The sequence below is a fragment of the Argentina silus genome (assembly GCF_951799395.1).
Source record: "Argentina silus genome assembly, chromosome: 7".
NCBI lineage: Eukaryota > Metazoa > Chordata > Actinopteri > Argentiniformes > Argentinidae > Argentina > Argentina silus.
The window spans coordinates 17783575-17801709 of NC_139661.1; the positions used below are offsets into that span (position 1 = coordinate 17783575).

General features: G+C 46.6%; 1 protein-coding gene across 1 annotated transcript in view; it reads right to left on the minus strand.

Moving 5' to 3' along the window:
* trpm6 (transient receptor potential cation channel, subfamily M, member 6) overlaps positions 1-16309 on the minus strand; it is a gene marked incomplete at both ends in the record, with an annotated part of 17245 nt that extends 936 nt beyond the window's left edge. The window contains 31 exon segments of the mRNA XM_083673980.1: positions 1379-1437; positions 1603-1649; positions 1814-1922; positions 2082-2179; positions 2393-2956; positions 3089-3456; positions 3594-3726; positions 3857-4050; positions 4207-4321; positions 4678-4852; positions 5251-5502; positions 6808-6936; positions 7290-7448; positions 8500-8649; positions 8905-9133; positions 9651-9916; positions 10207-10305; positions 10307-10456; positions 10670-10723; positions 11332-11466; positions 11967-12067; positions 12654-12726; positions 12859-12982; positions 13159-13333; positions 13581-13752; positions 13984-14108; positions 14286-14499; positions 15030-15213; positions 15321-15359; positions 15561-15640; positions 16304-16309. Coding sequence (XP_083530106.1) covers positions 1379-1437; positions 1603-1649; positions 1814-1922; positions 2082-2179; positions 2393-2956; positions 3089-3456; positions 3594-3726; positions 3857-4050; positions 4207-4321; positions 4678-4852; positions 5251-5502; positions 6808-6936; positions 7290-7448; positions 8500-8649; positions 8905-9133; positions 9651-9916; positions 10207-10305; positions 10307-10456; positions 10670-10723; positions 11332-11466; positions 11967-12067; positions 12654-12726; positions 12859-12982; positions 13159-13333; positions 13581-13752; positions 13984-14108; positions 14286-14499; positions 15030-15213; positions 15321-15359; positions 15561-15640; positions 16304-16309 — 4778 coding nt within the window.
* Between the last annotated feature and the right edge of the window lie 1826 nt (positions 16310-18135).

An 18135-nucleotide genomic window follows, 5' to 3' on the forward strand; every position in this document is an offset into this window, starting at 1 on the left:
AACAATAGCCGACTTTCCACAGCGGGGCTTACGCTTCGCGTGCCAGTGCATGCCAAGGCCAACTGCTTTTCTACAGTAACTCCTGGGGTTCAACAGTGTTTACTCTGGGCCTATGTGGAGCTTACAACTCTGGCTTTTAGCCTCCTCTATTCCCCGGGTCCTCATGAGGTCAAACGGGACTAGTGATGCGGTTCAGAGTGAGGAAGGGAAATTCTTATACCAAGCACTACAGCAAGTGCTTTAGTTGACTAGGAAACTTGATGGGTAGCAAACACAATCCAAGTTAGCTCGCTGTAACTACACAATGGAATTGATTTGAATAGCACTTCTCACAAGTAACGTTTATAATAAAATAAAACTGCTTAAGTTACCAAAACTTGTTGGGAAACAGGGTTTGAAATGTATTGCTCGTGTCTCTTGAGTTTGGCACCTTATGAACTGTAGAATGTAAACAAACTACAGTAGCGGGTGTGGACCAACTGTGGAAATTCAAACAGGCTTGTTGACTCGGCTCAAAGCGCCAGGCTTTAAAGCACTGGCTGGCCGCTAGGAAGCCTTGGCATGCACTGGCACCGCGGTGGAACAGCGGCTATTGAACTCTCCCTCACAGTATACAGTACCAGTCAAAAGTTTGGACACACCTTCTCATTCAATGGTTTTTCTAAACAAAAAAGTGTTAAACAAACCAGAATATGTTTTATATTTCAGATTCTTCAAAGTAGCCACCTTTTGCTTTGATGACAGCTTGGCAAGTTTGTGTCCAAACTTTTGACTGGTACTGTATATGAGCACAAGTCTTGTATAATTACAGTTCAAAACACATTTCTCTGTTTACCTTGCAAGTTAGTTATTCTAGCAGATGGGAAAGGGAGCAGCAGAAATTAGGAAATGAGGAACACTTTGGTGAGAGACCCAGGTCGAAACTCAAGACAATGGCTCAGCACCCAGTTTGAACTACTACATACCTTCAGGTGCAATCCCACTCTGCACACTACAACAGAAGGGAAAACATACATATCCAGTCATTCATACTAATTCAACTCTTAATGTGACAATACCTATGCCCACACGTGTTTGATACCATTCCTCATTCCATTCCATGCATTACAATGATATATAATAATAATATATATATGCCATTTAGCTGACGCTTTTATCCAAAGTGACTTACCTTGCAGTGAGTGCATACATTTCAGTATATATGGTCCCAGTGGGAATCAAACCCACAACCTAAGCGTTATTAGCGCCATGCTCTACCAACTGAGCCACAGAGGACCACAATGAGCCCGTCCTCTGATTTCTACCTCTACCAGCCTCCCCTGCTATGCCCACTACACCATGTATGATCCACACCCCACCCATCGTAGTGGACACTTACGAGGACCTGAGAGATCTGGCCCAGCTGTTCCACGCTGACTGACTGGGGCTTCTGGAGTCCTGCAGGGTAAGAACGTGGTCTATTACTCCATCTGCGGTTCATATCTCCATTCTCTCTGATAATAACACCATGTCTACACATTTAGTTGTAGTTTATACATTACGTCACGAAATGTCCAGTGAATGCCTCTCAATCAATACATGAAATAGCCTACAAATTCTTACCTGGCAAGAGAAGGCTAATTTCTGCAATGAATCCATAGGCTCAAAATCTGTCAAAATATTTGACATGAGAGGGTAGTCAGTGAAATAGTGCAAATGTTTATTAATCCATCCTTCCATCCATCCATCCATCCATCCATCCATCCATCCATCCATCCATCCATCCATCCATCCATCCATCATTGATTCTACAGTAGGGTATATGAATACATACTGAGCTGGTTGAGGCTTGCGGAGGCGTACCAACACACAGGCTCCCCTGCCCTGCGTCCCCTCCTCCTGCACACGTCAGAGAGCTGGGAGAGCATGTCCACCTGTCTCACCTGACAAAACAGAGGTCACCGCAGGTCAGAGGTCAAGAGACCATATCAATATTGTACAGTTGGATTTTTATTATGTACATGTTTCCGCTGGCGTATTAAGAGTACATCGCGGCCGCGGTAACTGAGTTACTGCGTTGAGATGCTGATGAGGAGTCCTACCCCCTCTGAACCTCCTTCCTGGATCTTGACCGTCTTCCTGCCCTGGCATCTCCCTCTGCCTCCTGCGGTCACGTCCAGGTCAGACCACTTGGACCACTCTGGAAAAACAACCAGGTGAGATAGGTTAGGTTGTTGTCAACACGGCTGTCCTTTGTTGTTGAGTAAACCTCTTCAACTCTTTGGAAATTCTGTTCATTATATTATGTATATTTCTATCTGTACAATACATCTAGGCCTACAACAACAACAAAAACAACCTTTTTTCCATAAGTTTTAGTTGCTCATCATTCATTGAGTGTGTGGTACAGTACCTCTGCTCCGGCTGCAGCTGAGAGGGTCCTCTGACAGACCGTCCTTGTTAACGTAGCAGTCCAGGGCAGAAAAGGATGTGCGCAGGGGGCTGAGGGGGGCGCTAGAGAGCGCCATGTTCTCTATGCTGGAGGACAGTGAGCGGCATTTTCCGTAGGGCCGGTCCCTGGACGGACACGCCCAGCGAGGACACTTCCTGGCCCACTGGGCCCGTCTGGAGTGGGGGGCTCCAGGGTTGTCCTCTCTGCAGAAGGCTGGGTTCACCAACCCTCTGGAACAGCCCCTCGCATCCCTGGGGTCCGACAGCAGCATGGTATGGCTGGACGCTTTAGATGACACATCCACATCAGAGGACGGCATTCCCCTCCCCTCCTCCTCCTCCTCCTCCTCTTCCTCCTCTTCCTCCATGGACATCGCCTCCTGGCTAGGGGAGAGGTGGACGTCATAGGCCCAGGATTTGGGGTGGGGGGGTTCTAGAGCACCGTCTCCAGTCCCGGGGTACGGGGGGGAGCCACAGCGTGACGGGTCACATGACTCACAGGGGGTCCTGTCTCTGGCCCCTCCCCCTAGGTGAGAGAGAGAGCAGTGAGGGGCGTAGCGGTAGCCGACCGGCCACACATCACCATGATGCTGCGTTACCCCCTCTACCTCCCCCTCCCCTCCCTCCTCAGTGTGACCCACACCCCGACCCCGCCCACTCCACGCCCCCCCTGGGTGCAGCTCCAGCGAAGGGCGTTGGCTGCCGGGGGTGTGGCCACGCAGCAGGGAGGGCGGGGTGCTGCGGTAGGCCTTGGGAGCACGGCACGCAGTGATGTCATCACCTCTGAGGGGGAGGCTCCAGCTGTGGGGGAGGTGGTGATGGGATGGTGTGATTGGTCGACAGTGGCCCAGGCGGGCCTCCTCCTGCTGCAGGCTGTCTGAGGCGGAGAGGAGGGTGAGGGTGTCCACAGCCAGGGCTGACAGGTCCTGGAGCTGACCCAGTTGGCTGTCCAGAACCTGCAGGGTGTCCTGGATGAAGGGGACCCTCTCAGACATCTCGCCCAGAACAACACTCATCTCCTCAGCTCTGGATGTGGACAAGGCATATGGCATGGAGAGTATTGAGCTTTACTATTACTATTACTGTGTGTGTGTGTGTGTGTGTGTGTGTGTGTGTGTGTGTGTGGTTCATGACATTACAGCGATAGCCCGTCTTAGTCTCACCTCTCAGCAGTGGCTCTGATCCTGTTGATGTGGCTGCTGTGGAGCCCTTCGTTTTTCTCATGGAAATACGTCAGCACACACCTCTCCTCAAACTCATGCAACCTCTTCAGGTCCTCTCTCCCCAGGTACAGCTCTGAGAGAGGGAAGGAGGGGGGTTACAAACAAACATACACTACATTTAGCTCTCTCATACACACAAACACACACACACACACACACACACACACACACACACACACACACACACACACACACACACTCACTGAGGCCAGAGTCCCTCTCCTGCTCAGACGAGCCCCTGTGCTTCCGGTAAATGGCACTCATGCCCTGGGTCATGTGACAGAGGATTATGAGAGGCGGGGGCAACCAGGGCTTCTCCTGATAGGTCATAATGTAGCGATACCGGTTGTACTTCCACAGCTTATTGGATATGGACTTCATGTCAAAGTAGACATTGCTGTCGAGACAGAACCACACAGACACAGTGGTACCAAGACAAGCTAAAAGAGACTAACTGTACATACAAATTGTCAGAGAAAAACTATCTGAATGAGAAAATCTTCAAATTTCGAATTGAATCATGTTGAATGGTGATCATGTTGAGAGGGCGTACTTGAAGAAGGCGATGAGGATGTTGACCATGATGATGTACTGGAAGAACAGGTAGACAGCCTGGAGGAAGGGGGTGAGGAAGGATCCGGGGGCACACAGCTGGCCACCTGCACACGCTGTCATACCAGAAAACACACACAAAAAAACACACGTCTCAACAGTCATTTTCTATAAAACTGCCCCTGAACAGGTGTGACCGTGGAGGTTCGAACCCGAGTCGTCTGCACACCTCAAGACTATGTTAGCCCGCTGAGCTAAAGCCGAAAGGCATTTCATATATTTCTTTAAAAAGTCATTTGTCAAATGTTTGTTCTATCCCCAAACTAGCGCACCTGATTCAATGGACAACCACTCTATGGCGGTCACTAACCGTCTATTTCAACCACTCTATGGCGGTCACTAACCGTCTATTTCAACCACTCTATGGCGGTCACTAACCGTCTATTTCAACCACTCTATGGCGGTCACTAACCGTCTATTTCGCCGGCGTACACCTCTCCAAAGATCATCCAGTAGGGTTGGAAGACCACATCCCTGGCCAGGCTCCATGACGGAGCCTCTTCTGGGGACAGGATGGCCTTCCTGGACACGCCAAAGCTCAGCAGCACGATGGTCATCATCACCACGATGTAGAACATGTTACTGGTCTGGGCAGAGAGAGTATTTAAGCTAGGTATTTCTCAGTTTGCCTGGTTTGGTTCAGGCCTATACTGTGTACAGTATCTTGACGCTGTGTGCTAAGGGTACAGTGTAAGGGTATATGTCACAACGTGATGAAATGATAACACTATTAGCCCTGAAGGTCAGTGGAGGCTGGTGGAGGTAGAAATCGGAGAACGGGCTCATTGTAATGTGTGGAACAGAATGAGGAATGGTATCAAGCACATGTTTGGACACATCTAACACAATCCCATTCCTTATTCCATTCCATGCATTACAATGAGCCCGTCCTCCAATTTCTACCTCCACCAGCCTCCCCTGCTGAGAGTGTGAGGTGTGTGGTGTGAGGTGTGAGGGTGTGAGGTGTGCCCGGGGGTCTACTGACCATCTTCGTGATCATGGTGAGGTAGGGTCCAGCGTGCTGATTGACAGCCAGCAGGTCCAGAACTCTGACAAACCAGAATATGATGTCTAGACAGTAGCTGATCCGCCCGGCGACCCGGTAGGACCCGCCATGCCACCTCAGCACCAGCCCCACGAGGAAGAGGAGGATGGCGATGAAGTCAGAGACGTTCCAGTACTCTCCAAACCACACCTTCAGCTTCTTACTCAACTTCCTCGGCTCTGATATCAACACCTGACAATAGAATAGAATAGAATACAATAGAATAGAATACAATTGATTTAATAAGAAATCTGTCTTTGCCAACTACAATGTTTCATAAAATCTGAATTCTCATTCAGCTCATGTAAAAATGTGAATGGTTGGTAAAACAGATGAAGGACTCTTTTACAGGCTTCTTCAGGACAGAGGAGAAGATTTTAAACAATTTTGAAAGCAGAGATGCTGAAACAGGAAAAAGAGGAGAAGGATACATGGTGATATAGATTTAACTGCTTTATGTCAGAACAGAACATGAGCATGATACAGTGTTGTTTTTAAGAGACAAGTGAAACTTTCTCATGATATACAGCCAATACTGGGTAGGGCCTCCCTTTGCTCTCAAAACAGCCTCAATTCTTTGTGGCATTGATTCCACATTCCTTTGAGATTCTGGTCCATGATGACATGATTGCATCACGCAATTCAATTACTATCGAGCTTCAGCAATTATAGTAGGCTATGCTTTCATACATGTTAAACACAAAATAAAAAAACACAACTGAATTTTAAAAGTTATTTGAATCCTGTTAAGTGGGAGAAGAGTGAATTGCTTAATAAAGATAGTAAGAGCCTAAGGCAGGGTGTATGTTGTTGAATAGTGATAGAAAAAAACTGTGTTTGTGAGAGAGAGGCAGTGAGCGGGGGAGGGCAAGAAGAAGAGATAGAGGGGGGAGAGTGAGAGACAGAGAGATAAAAAGTGAGCAAGGGAGGATAGAGTGGGGGGACGAGAGAGAGAGAGAGAGAGAGAGAGAGAGAGAGAGAGAGAGAGAGAGAGAGAGAGAGAGAGAGAGAGAGAGAGAGAGAGAGAGAGAGAGAGAGAGAGAGAGAGAGAGAGAGAGAGAGAGAGAGAGAGAGAGAGAGAGAGAGAGAGAGAGAGATGTTAAGTAAATGAATGAGAGGGGAGAGTCCTTATCAGGCCTAAGAGATAAGCTGTGTCAGAGTCAGTCAGACCTTTGAGTCAAACACATCAGAGATTAGGCAGCATTTCACAGAGTTGCTTTCTTCTTCCAAGGACTAACACACACACACACACACACACACACACACACACATTGTAGCCTTTTCTCAATAGTTAGGAACACAACTCCTTGCGTCCTCTCCTCTCCTCAAAAAGCATTGGAGGAAAACCTAGATCTTCTCCTCCAATGTGTTTTCAGTAGAGAGGAGGAGAGGACGTGAGGAGAGAACGCGAGGAGAGGACACGAGGAGAGGACGCGAGGAGAGGACACGAGGAGCCATGTTCCTAACTATTGAGAAAAGGGTGTCTTTTGTTCTCACCTCTCGAGCCTTCTCCACAGCGGTGGATAAGATGTAGGCGATGACCAGCCACTCCTGTATGCTGGGTCTGTCCTCCATCTTCACCAGCACAGTGTAGGAGAAGAGCATCAGGAAGGCCAGATAGGACATCTACAACACAGCAGTCATACAGCATTAGATACAGTACATCTACAACACAGTGACATACCAGAGAGAAACACCATAAGACATGAGTCATAAACAATACATAAGGGATAATGAGTGAAACAGTCAGCCAGCCAGCCAGCCAGCCAACCAGTTAGTCAGCCAGTCTGTCAGTCGTTCATACCAAACTGATATGATTTAAACAAAAACAGTACCAGTGCTGTATAACCTTTCAATATCATTGTGTCTATGATACATTATGTCTAGAACTGTATAAAACAACAGCCAATTTCAAACAGAAAACAGAGCACGGGCGAAACCAGCAGTGAGAAACGTAGAGGACCCTGCTGCTCACTGACCGTGTGGAACCAGAACTTGACGACGGGAGCGTTGTAGAACTCGTAGATCCTCCTGGTCCAGAACAGGCCCCGCGTGGTGACGGACCTGAGGGTGTCTGCCAGGGTGCCGGTGTGTCTGCCCCCGCACGACGTCCCCTTCTCCTCATCCAGGACAGCCTGCTGCAGGCCACACAGACGTCAGGACATCAGTCTCTCCTGACAGACTCATACCAACAGTTTCCCAGACACAGATGAAACCTCGTCCTGGATTAAATCACACTTTTTCAATAGAGAATTTCTATTGAGTATTTATCTGTTTTTTCTCTTAGAGTAGAATTTATCTGTGTCTGGGTAACCGGTCCATACACTCTCTTCCTATGTGGCAGTAGAACTATCAGACGACACCAACAATGTCAGCACCATTGGCATCACAACATGACAGATAGGAGCTCTACAGCACCTGCAGGACTGGGAATACTCATCAAGACAACACTCGTTCCAGATAGTTACTATGCCACAGCAACGAACATGACATTACATAACATTAGTATAGTGAGATACAGTGGGTGTGTGGCACTGTAGTGACAGAGACAGAGAGAGTGTGGTGTGAAGTCACCGGTGTGAAAAACCATCTCTTCAGGCTACATCTTAACAGTCCCTCCTAAAGACCTCTTCACCCCCACTTCCCCCTTGTACTAACCCTAACCCTAACCCTAGAGACCTCTTCACCCCCATTACCCCCTTGTACTAACCCTAACCCTAACCCTAGAGACCTCTTCACCACCACTACCCCCTTGTACTAACCCTAACCCTAACCCTAGAGACCTCTTCACCCCCACTACCCTCCCTGTACTAACCCTAACCCTAGAGACCTCTTCACCCTCACTACCCTTGTACTAACCCTAACCCTAACCCTAGAGACCTCTTCACCCCCACTACCCCCTTGTACTAACCCTAACCCTAACCCTAGAGACCTCTTCACCCCCACTACCCCCTTGTACTAACCCTAACCCTAACCCTAGAGACCTCTTCACCCCCACTACCCCCTGTACAAAAATTTCTTCTAGCATTGTGACTGCCAATGGCCCCTGGTCTGAGCATTGATTACTTTATCTTATGATGACTGATGGATAGATGATTCACTTACTTAAACAAATGTATTTGTTGTAAGTCACTTTGGATAAAGGCGTCTGTTAAATGCCACAAATGTAAAATGTAAGTGTGTGTTTACCAGGTGTGTCTCTTCCTGGTTCGCCTCTGGCCTCTCTGTGTCCCACCCAAACTGCAAAGCCTCCTGGGACTGCGGCACATGGGACATCTCAGCCTGGCTCTTAAACTCCAACAGCAGGATGGCAGGAGGCAGGAGGATGCTCAAGATGATCTGACACACACACACACACACACACGCACACACACACACACACACGCACACACACACACACACACACACACGTTGATAAACTAATCTCACTTGATGCTTATTCCACTTTTTTGATATGGGTGTCCGATCGCAACATGACAACAATAACTATCATTTTACTGATCTCACCCCTCTACATTATGTTCCAACTCTCAAACCAAGAGGCGGTACTTGTCTTGACACTGAGGCCCTCTATGACGTCACCGTCCACCCTACCTTGAACCAGGAGTTCTTCCTCATGTTGAGCCGTCCGATCCACAGGTCGGTGAGGAGCGTCTGGGTGCAGGAGTGGGAGACGAAGGGCCTCAGGCCGGAGGACACGGCCATCTGCAGGCAGGTGAAGTGGCACCACGCCTCCATCTCTGACGTCAGCAGCTTCATGGCCATGCGCTCGTTCTGCCTGAAGGCACAGTCCAGCACGTCCACTGCCAGCTGGCCAAACTCCCTGAGCGACGCAGAAACATAAACACACACAAACATAAACACTAAACAGACACACACACACACACACACACACACACACACACACACACACACACACAGATATAAACACTAAACAGACACACACACACACACACACAGAGACATACACACAGACATACACACACACACACACACACACACACACACACACACACACACACACACACACACACACACACAGATATAAACACTAAACAGACACACACACACACACACACACACACACACAGAGACATACACACAGACATACACACACACACACACACACACACACATAGACACACAGAAGCTAACACACACACACATACACACATACACACACACACACACACACACACACACACAAACACACAAACACACACTCATAAACACGACCACACTCACTCACTCTGCTTGAACAGTCTCCACACAGTGCCCACATAACTAAAGACACACTCAGACACCTAAACACACACATGACACAGCCAGGTCCCACTCACAGTGAGTACTTTTTGAGTTCCTCTGCCGTGGTGTCGGCCATGTTGCTCTCTCTGGCCTCGTGGGCCATGGAGCGGTACAGCTTACAGGCCACCGTAGCCCTGGCCATGGCCTCCTCGCCGTGTTGCCATAGGAACAGAGCCATGAGCTGACGCCGCTGGAGCACGGCCCACACAAACAGGTCATTGAAGTTGTACACAAACAGAGGAGAGTCTCCCACCTCGGAGCTCTGGGGCACCCTCAGGTCCCGCTGCACGACGGATCTCTCCTGGGGACAGAGGCGAGGCGGCAGGCGGTGAGGACACTAGTGGATGACTGAGGATACTACTACTGAGCGAGGGGACTACTATGGTGCTACTCTACTGCTACTGAACTACTACTCATATACCATGTACTGATAACTACTGATCCTTTTGTTACATATGGTGGATTCTTAAGGTTTTTGTTCTGTTTCTGACACGTCTACTGACCCTGTGACAAGGACTATGGCTGCCATGTGATGTCAACCGCCACGGTTTTCAGCGTTTTATTATTGGAGATAGGTGTTTTTTACCAGACTGAGCGGTAGGGCTGAGCGGTGCGGGAGGAGTGGGGGCGTTGGGGAGGGCTGTTGGGGTTCTGGTACGGGGTGCAGTGACTGTTTAGGTGTCTGACGCTGGTCTTTTACCTTGTCGTCGGCATGGAGGCAGTTATAGGCAGCTCGGAAGTTTTTCTTGGTGTACGTGCTGCGGTAGGCTCCACCAATCAGGTACTCTAACACCAGACCCACGTCAATGAGGGATAGCCTGTATCCCACAGGCAAATTGGTCTATACACACACACACACACACACACACACATACACACACACACACACACACACACAGACACGCGCGCACACACACACACACACACACACACACACACACACACACAGACACGCGCACACACATACACACACACGCACGCAGACACACACACATGAGTAATTGAAACAGACGTATTTGTGTATACATAGTTGTTAAACTAATATCCTTAGTACCTGTTTCACATCTTCTACTAGGTGATGGAGAAAATTGTCTGTTGGTCCCTGTTGCTGTGAAAATGAAATTCCTAATTATTTATTATCCCAATTAACTCAGAACACACCAAACACAAACTCCAGTGGTTACTCGGCAACATTTGTTTTTATGGAATAGCAAATCAAATGGTAAGAGATAAACAAAACTATTATTTCATCAGAGACCAAACAATCTCATGTGGGAACATATGAAGGCTTCCTTAGGGGCTGTATTATTCCCCAAGTGATGAATTATTGAATTTTATTTACGAAACAGTGGTGCAGAGGAGACCAGTTACAGCTGGACCATAACAAAGACATCTGTGATCTACAAAACATCTTCAAACAGTGAAAACAGAGTAAATACAGAATACATTTAGTGCACTGTGAAGGGGATTAGATTTTGAGCATAACAACCAAATAAACACTTACAATGCATTACTGTGATTGCAATTATGACCACTGCTACAACAATTGTGGTACATGAGTTAGCTGCAGTAGTCCTTACAAAACATTAAGACAATTCTCTATGTACGACGGCACTGACAAATACAGATGAAAGGTACAGGAAAAGGAGGGATGAAAAAAAGAGAAAAAGGAGGGAAGGAGAGAAACGCAGCAGTTACTGTAAGATGGATGACTACCGTGTTGTAGAGCTCCTCCAGACGACACACGGTCAGGAAGCGGCTCATGGTCATACCGTTCTCTATCAGCAGCTTGACAAAGCCAACGCGGTCCATCACCAGAGCGTCTAACATGGTCTGTTCAAGAGACCCCACCTGAAACACAACCACGAAACCAATGATACACACTAACATGGTCATAATAACATGACCGCAACAAGACCGCAAACTGCTCCAAAGACCCCCACCTGAATTACAACCACGAAACCAATGATACATACTAACATGGTCATAATAACATGACCGTAACATGACCGCAACCTGCTCTAGAGACCCCACCTGAAACACAAACATGACTACATTGAGCATAACTATTATCATGTAAAAACACTTTAAAAACACAAAGTAACTTTTCCACTCTATAACCACTCTATAGTCTACTCTATTAGTCTAGTCTATACTCTATAACCACTCTATAGTCTACTCTATTAGTCTAGTCTATACTCTATAACCATAGCATGGTCAACACACCGCTACCCTCTAAAGGGTATGGTAGAGTGGACATAGGTACATAGCCCTAGCCTCCACCCTGGCCCTGGTCTGTCCTACCTGCCAGTGCTGCCCGTACACCAGGATGTGTTCCTGGTCTGTCCTACCTGCCAGTGCTGCCCGTACACCAGGATGTGTTTCTTAGCGATGTCCGCTCGGTCCCAGGCCAACGCCATGCTAAGCTGCTCCGCTGGAGTGGTCTTGGTGCCTGTCCGTCACACAGTCAGCCAATCACAAACAGCACAGAATAGGAAATGGCAGAAATCAAGATTTGAGGAGGGTAATATCTATATACTGTGTATATATATATATATATATATATATATATATATATATATATATATATATATATATATATATATATATATACAGTACCAGTCAAACGTTTGGACACACCTTCTCATTCAATGGTTTTTCTTTATTTTTATTACTTTCTACATTGTAGATTAATATTGATGATATCAAAACTATGAAGGAACACATATGGAATTATGTAGTAAACAAAAAAGTGTTAAACAAACCAGGATATGTTTTATATTTTAGATTATTCAAAGTAGCCACCTTTTGCTTTGATGACAGCTTTGCACACTCTTGGCAAGTTTGTGTCCAAACTTTTGACTTTTGATTTATTTGATATATATATATATATAATATCCTATGTCAGCATTTATAGCAGCTTCTTCACGCCGGAATGCACCAGGCAGAACCAGTTTGAGTTTCATCAAAGTATACAGTGGACGACAGAAATAACATCATAGTGTATGACATCATCAGAGGGAGCCAAAGGGGAGTACCTTTCAGTGTGGCAGTCAGGATGGCCGAGTCTACCTCCTGTTGGTCCTCTGACTCCGAGTCAAAGATGGTGATCTGTGTTTGATACAGGCAGAGATGTTACAATGCAATGGAAAGGCCTCGTAGGATTCCTAGGACTGGAAGCCTGTTCAAAGGAAAGTCAGGGGACAGTAATGAACATGTTCTGTGGGGCAGGGCAGTACTCACAGACTCTCTGTAGTCCATACACTCCCTCAGGAGGTTGTATAGCTGGGTGGCCTCCTGTCTGTCCAGACCAAACATGCTGCCTATCCTCAACAAGAAGTCTTTCTGAATGTCTGAGTCCAGTTGCCTACACAGATAAGTACATGCAGTATAGACAGTAGAGATACAGAGATACATGATATGAGATACAAGATATAAAAATGTACAACCCATAAAATGTATACTTACATACACTTACATATATAAATATGAGTGTGATTATACAGTATGTATGAATAACATAGAGCAGGTCTACATCCACACCTGTCCATAGCTGTCTGTTTGTGGAGGAATGCCAGCAGGTCAGCTGCCCGCCCTGACCCCTCAAACACAAAGACTGGCACAGGGGGCACACTGCTCACGTACTCCAGCACCATGGACACGATGCCAGGGCCTCCCTCCAACACCACACACACCACTGGTACACCCTGGTTTAGCCCTGCACCAAACATGTATAATATTACACACACACACACAGACACACACACACACACACACACACACACACACACACACACACAAACACACACTCTCTCTCTCTCTCACAAACACACACACACACTCGCCCACACACACACACACTCTCTCTCTCTCTCTCTCTCACAAACACACACACACTCGCCCACACACACACTCGCCCACACACACACACACACACACACACACACACACACACACAGACTCACTAGGATGGATCTTCTGCAGTTGGATGTGTCTCTCCAGCCTCCTCCTGATGCCCAGCTGGCAGCCATGTTTCCCCAGAGTTCCATCGTCCACCAGCAGGAAGTGGGAGTGTAGGGCGTTCAGACACGCCCACTTACTCAGGGGGTTCCCCAGGGGCTGGTACGGCCTGAGCACCTGGGACAGGGACCAGAGAACAGACACCGCTCAGTAGCCATCAAATGAAATCAAATGTTTCAAAATGGAAGAGGTACGAATTTAATTTGTCCAACAATAAGATTTGGGCTTAGAAAACATTCTCCTGTGTCATGCAGCTGGTGTAGAGGAGATATGTGGCTATGGAAAAGGCAGAGCAGACACAGGTAGCAGCGCAGATATGACATGTGTTTAGTCAGAGCAGGTACTCACATCTCTGCCTATGAGGTCACTGTGGTTCTCTATAACCCCCCAGGGAGTGACCCCTACAGCGTTTCTCTTCCTGAGGTCATGGGTGCCGTAGGCTTTCACAGCCTCTCCTACATACCTGGACACACCTAGACGGAGGGATACAGGTGCATGTTATACACACATACACACTTCCGTGCAACACACACACAAATACTGTACACACGGTCAACTACAGTAGGAGCAAAGTGAGCGTGAAAGGTGCACATGCACACAGCCAATAGACAGAGCCGCACACACACACATACACACACACATACACCTACCTGTGTTGACGCCATCTGTAAGTATCCATGCCCCAGTGTTCTGTGCAGCTGTCATCAGGCCCTTGCTGAAGGCCTGTCTGACCTTGAGGGGGAGGGGGAAGTTCTCCGCCGCTCCGTGGACGGTCAGCAGCAGTTTGGGTCGTTCCATCTGCCACTCCTTCAGCATCAGCTGCAGCAGAGCCTCTGCCTTGGAGTCGACCGCAACACGAACATACTGCACGGTCAACACATACAGCACCATTAGATTGCATTGTTTATCACGATAACAACTGCTGGAGGTGCTTAGCCACCCTACAGGCTGTAGAACCACGTTCATACTGTACCCTTTGCAGTTGCAGAAATTTGATGCCTTCTACTGCACTCCCCCTCATATGACTATATCCCCCTCAGTTTCGAACTGTCTGATCATTGAAATACTAACAGGGATGTCCATTCTCACTTTCAGTTAAAAGATAACATCATTTGGGGCACTTGGTGGCGTAGCACACTAATGTGCATACCACATAATCGTAAGGTTCCTGGTTCGATTCCGACCCTCGACACGTCTTGCATGTCATCCCTCCTCTCTCTCCCATCCTTCCTGTCAATCTCTACTGTCTCTATCCCAATAAAGCAGAAATGCCCTAAAAACATATACTAAAAAAAAAAAGATAATAACAGCTAGTCAAGATATACACATTAACACTACATATTCTGTAACAGCTTGCATGTGGTCTCGTCAAACAGACGGACACACATCCAGACCTTGGCACAGCAAGCCCGTTTGGTGCTGTCCTGGAAGTCTACGGTTCCATAGGCGTTTGTAGCACTGGCTCGTGTGTGACATTCCACTGACCACTCCTCGTCCTGCCCCACCCCAGGTGAGAGGGATATGGGGGGGCCAGGGTCGAGGGAGGAGTGTTCCCCTATGAGACGACCACAGCAGCATCTGTAGGGGGTTATTCAGCATGAGAAAGCACTGTCAATCAGCTACTGTTATTTTTGAGTTGTAATGGAGAATCACACACACACAAACACACACACTGGGTGTCCTACCGTATTAGGTTCTGGCATACTTGACACACTGGATAACATCTATAATAAACAGGAAATGTTGCGTCAAGAACATAACCGCACAGCCTGTTTCCCAGAAACAAGTAACATGGCTGCCAACAGTGAGTAATTACAGAAGTAACTCAAAGCACTACTATTCAGTCTCAAATGAAATGTACAGTTTTCTAATGAAACATTGATACATTCTATTCAGTCTTTTGTGTGGTTCTGATTCCTGCTCACCTGTGCAGATCTCTGCATGCAGGGATGAATTTCACACAGTCTCTCTTGCAAAAGGTTTCCTCTATCCAAGACTTCCGCCACTGCAACAAGAAAAATAAATATTTTTTCATCATCAATTCATAGGTACACAGTGGGGTCTGAATACAGCGATTTTAATCATCTTCTTAACCAATCCAACCTATCACAACCTTTTCAGAAACGCTTGTGAGAGACATTTGCTCAATGTTGTGTAGGTCCAAAGATGTTATTCAACTAAAGACTACCCAACTGTTTTATTGAAGTAGTAATTTACAGTAAGCTCATGACCAGACTGTGTAAATATACAGAGACTGAGTGGAAAACTGAGATGTCGAAGTTCAGACTAGTCCAACTCCTCCTCATTCACCATCATAGTGATCCTTTCATCTTGTTTTCCAAATTCGTCCGAAGCCCGGCCTCTCATGTGTTTCCTGAAAGGCTTTTGACAGTAACAATGGCCCTGCTCAGAACGGCCTTTATAGGGAAACATACACACATCACATCCCTTTCCTGCGAGAAGCAACGTGATACACTCGTTCATTCTCTGAGTCTGTATAAACATTAACAGACAGAGGACCCAAGATAAAATCAGCTGATCAACTCTAAATCTTAACTTCACCTTTGGAAGTTATTTGGGAAAATAAAATTGTCTTTATAATGACATAAATTCATGTCAGGTAGGATTTATTCTAATTCCAATACACACTGCGTGTGTGTGTGCTTACCTCCATCATAGCATCACATACACCCAATTGTCGTTTCATTTGGTGACCTCGCTAACACCCAAAATCTGTCCCACTGTTGTCCCTAACTACCGGACGCTTGTCATTTGCGCATCATGTCCACACATCTCCAAGATCGTCGTGCTCTAATTATATATTTTTTAGATAAGAAGTAGCGCAAAATTATCACTGGAGAAGTTCGCAAATTCATGTCATTGCCTTGAAATCTAAAAATACAAACTTTACTCAGACATGTCTATACTTGTCCAGTGGACATTAAACAAACGCTTTTTACATCTCTTAAAGGGCAAATGAATGGGGCGTTTACACAGGGGACGAATTGCCACGGATAGAGAAGATAACATTGTTGTCGTGACACACATGGTTTACAGATAAACCAGACAATTCAGGGGCTGCGCCGCAACAGTGGCACAATAATATTAGTTGCCGACGTCGTTTCCACACCCAAGCACTTAATTCAAAGTTGCCCGTTACACTTTATGGGAATAGTGATTTATCTTAATTTATGGAAGAGACACTATTTTCCCACCGAAAGGGTAGAAACCAGAAACCAACAAACTCAAACAACAAGTAAACAGAAACATTAACATTTTTGCCATCAGTTGTGTAGAGCTATTGCAACATATTAAATATCCTGCCTCCCTAAACCGTTATCTTTTGACAACGCAGCAATACGAGAGGCTGATAGATAACTTGCATTAATTTGTATTGTAGCATAAAACATAACCAAAAGGAAAAATGAACCAACCTTACCATGGTAGGACCGGCATTCAGATGTACCTGACACAGGTAACTAAATTCCACATGCAGTCGCTCACCTCTCCTGCTCTCTCATTGGCCTTCTCCTCTTGGGGAGGGGTTTGATGCGGGCCTTGGTCCAAGGGTCAGATTCCCTAGCAGAGAGGCCTTGAGGAGTTCATGAGTTCTTCACAGATAGTTCCTGCCCCATAAACATAGGCCTCAAAGCTGCCCCTATTATTCATATGTCCTTATGTCTTTCCTTTCAGAGCTCAAACTGAGTAGAGTGCACCATATTCTTGGTATTGTATTTGAAGAACATTAGTCATTGATGAAGCCAAAGCCAAAGACAGCCATGGGTGGGGTGGACAGACTATGCCGTGTCATGGGGTTTATGTGTAAGGACTGAGCAGGTTTGGAGGTCCAAAACAATCACTGTGGTAGCAAGAAGTGAGTACTAGTACTAGTCAACCAATATCTAGTCTCACTAAGTCAGACTCGAGAGATGAGGTTCTGGTTTCCGAGATGAACCAACATCAATCACACTGTCTGCGGTCGGACTCTGCCCTGCACCCAGATGTATGCACTCCTTCACTCCCCCTCATGGATTTAAAAGAAATGGATTTATGTCATGAATACGATTGAAACACACTCCCTCCAGCCTATGCTTGAATCAATCCAATGGTTTTGAATGCATGAGGGGAGGTGAAAGAATGGCCACACTTCTGAGAGAGAAGGGTAGAGAATAATACAACTACAACCACTCTCCAGAGCTGACAGCCTTGGAGCTAACAGAGAGTGAGGTGTGGTAAACAGTCTTGACACAGGGAGAAGAATGATGAAGGTCTGAAATGCAACACTGGTCTTGATAAGGATGGTATGTGGTATGCTATTGAGTGATTGGTGGTCATTCTAACCTTTCATAAAAAAGCCATAAATAATTCCTGAGTGGGTGTTGGTGTTAATTGTTCTACCCTCATGTGTCACAACACTCTTGGCTTATGAGGCATAGCACACCTTATTCCAGCTATAAACAACAATGTACAAAAATAAAATACTTGATTGCACAAAAAAAT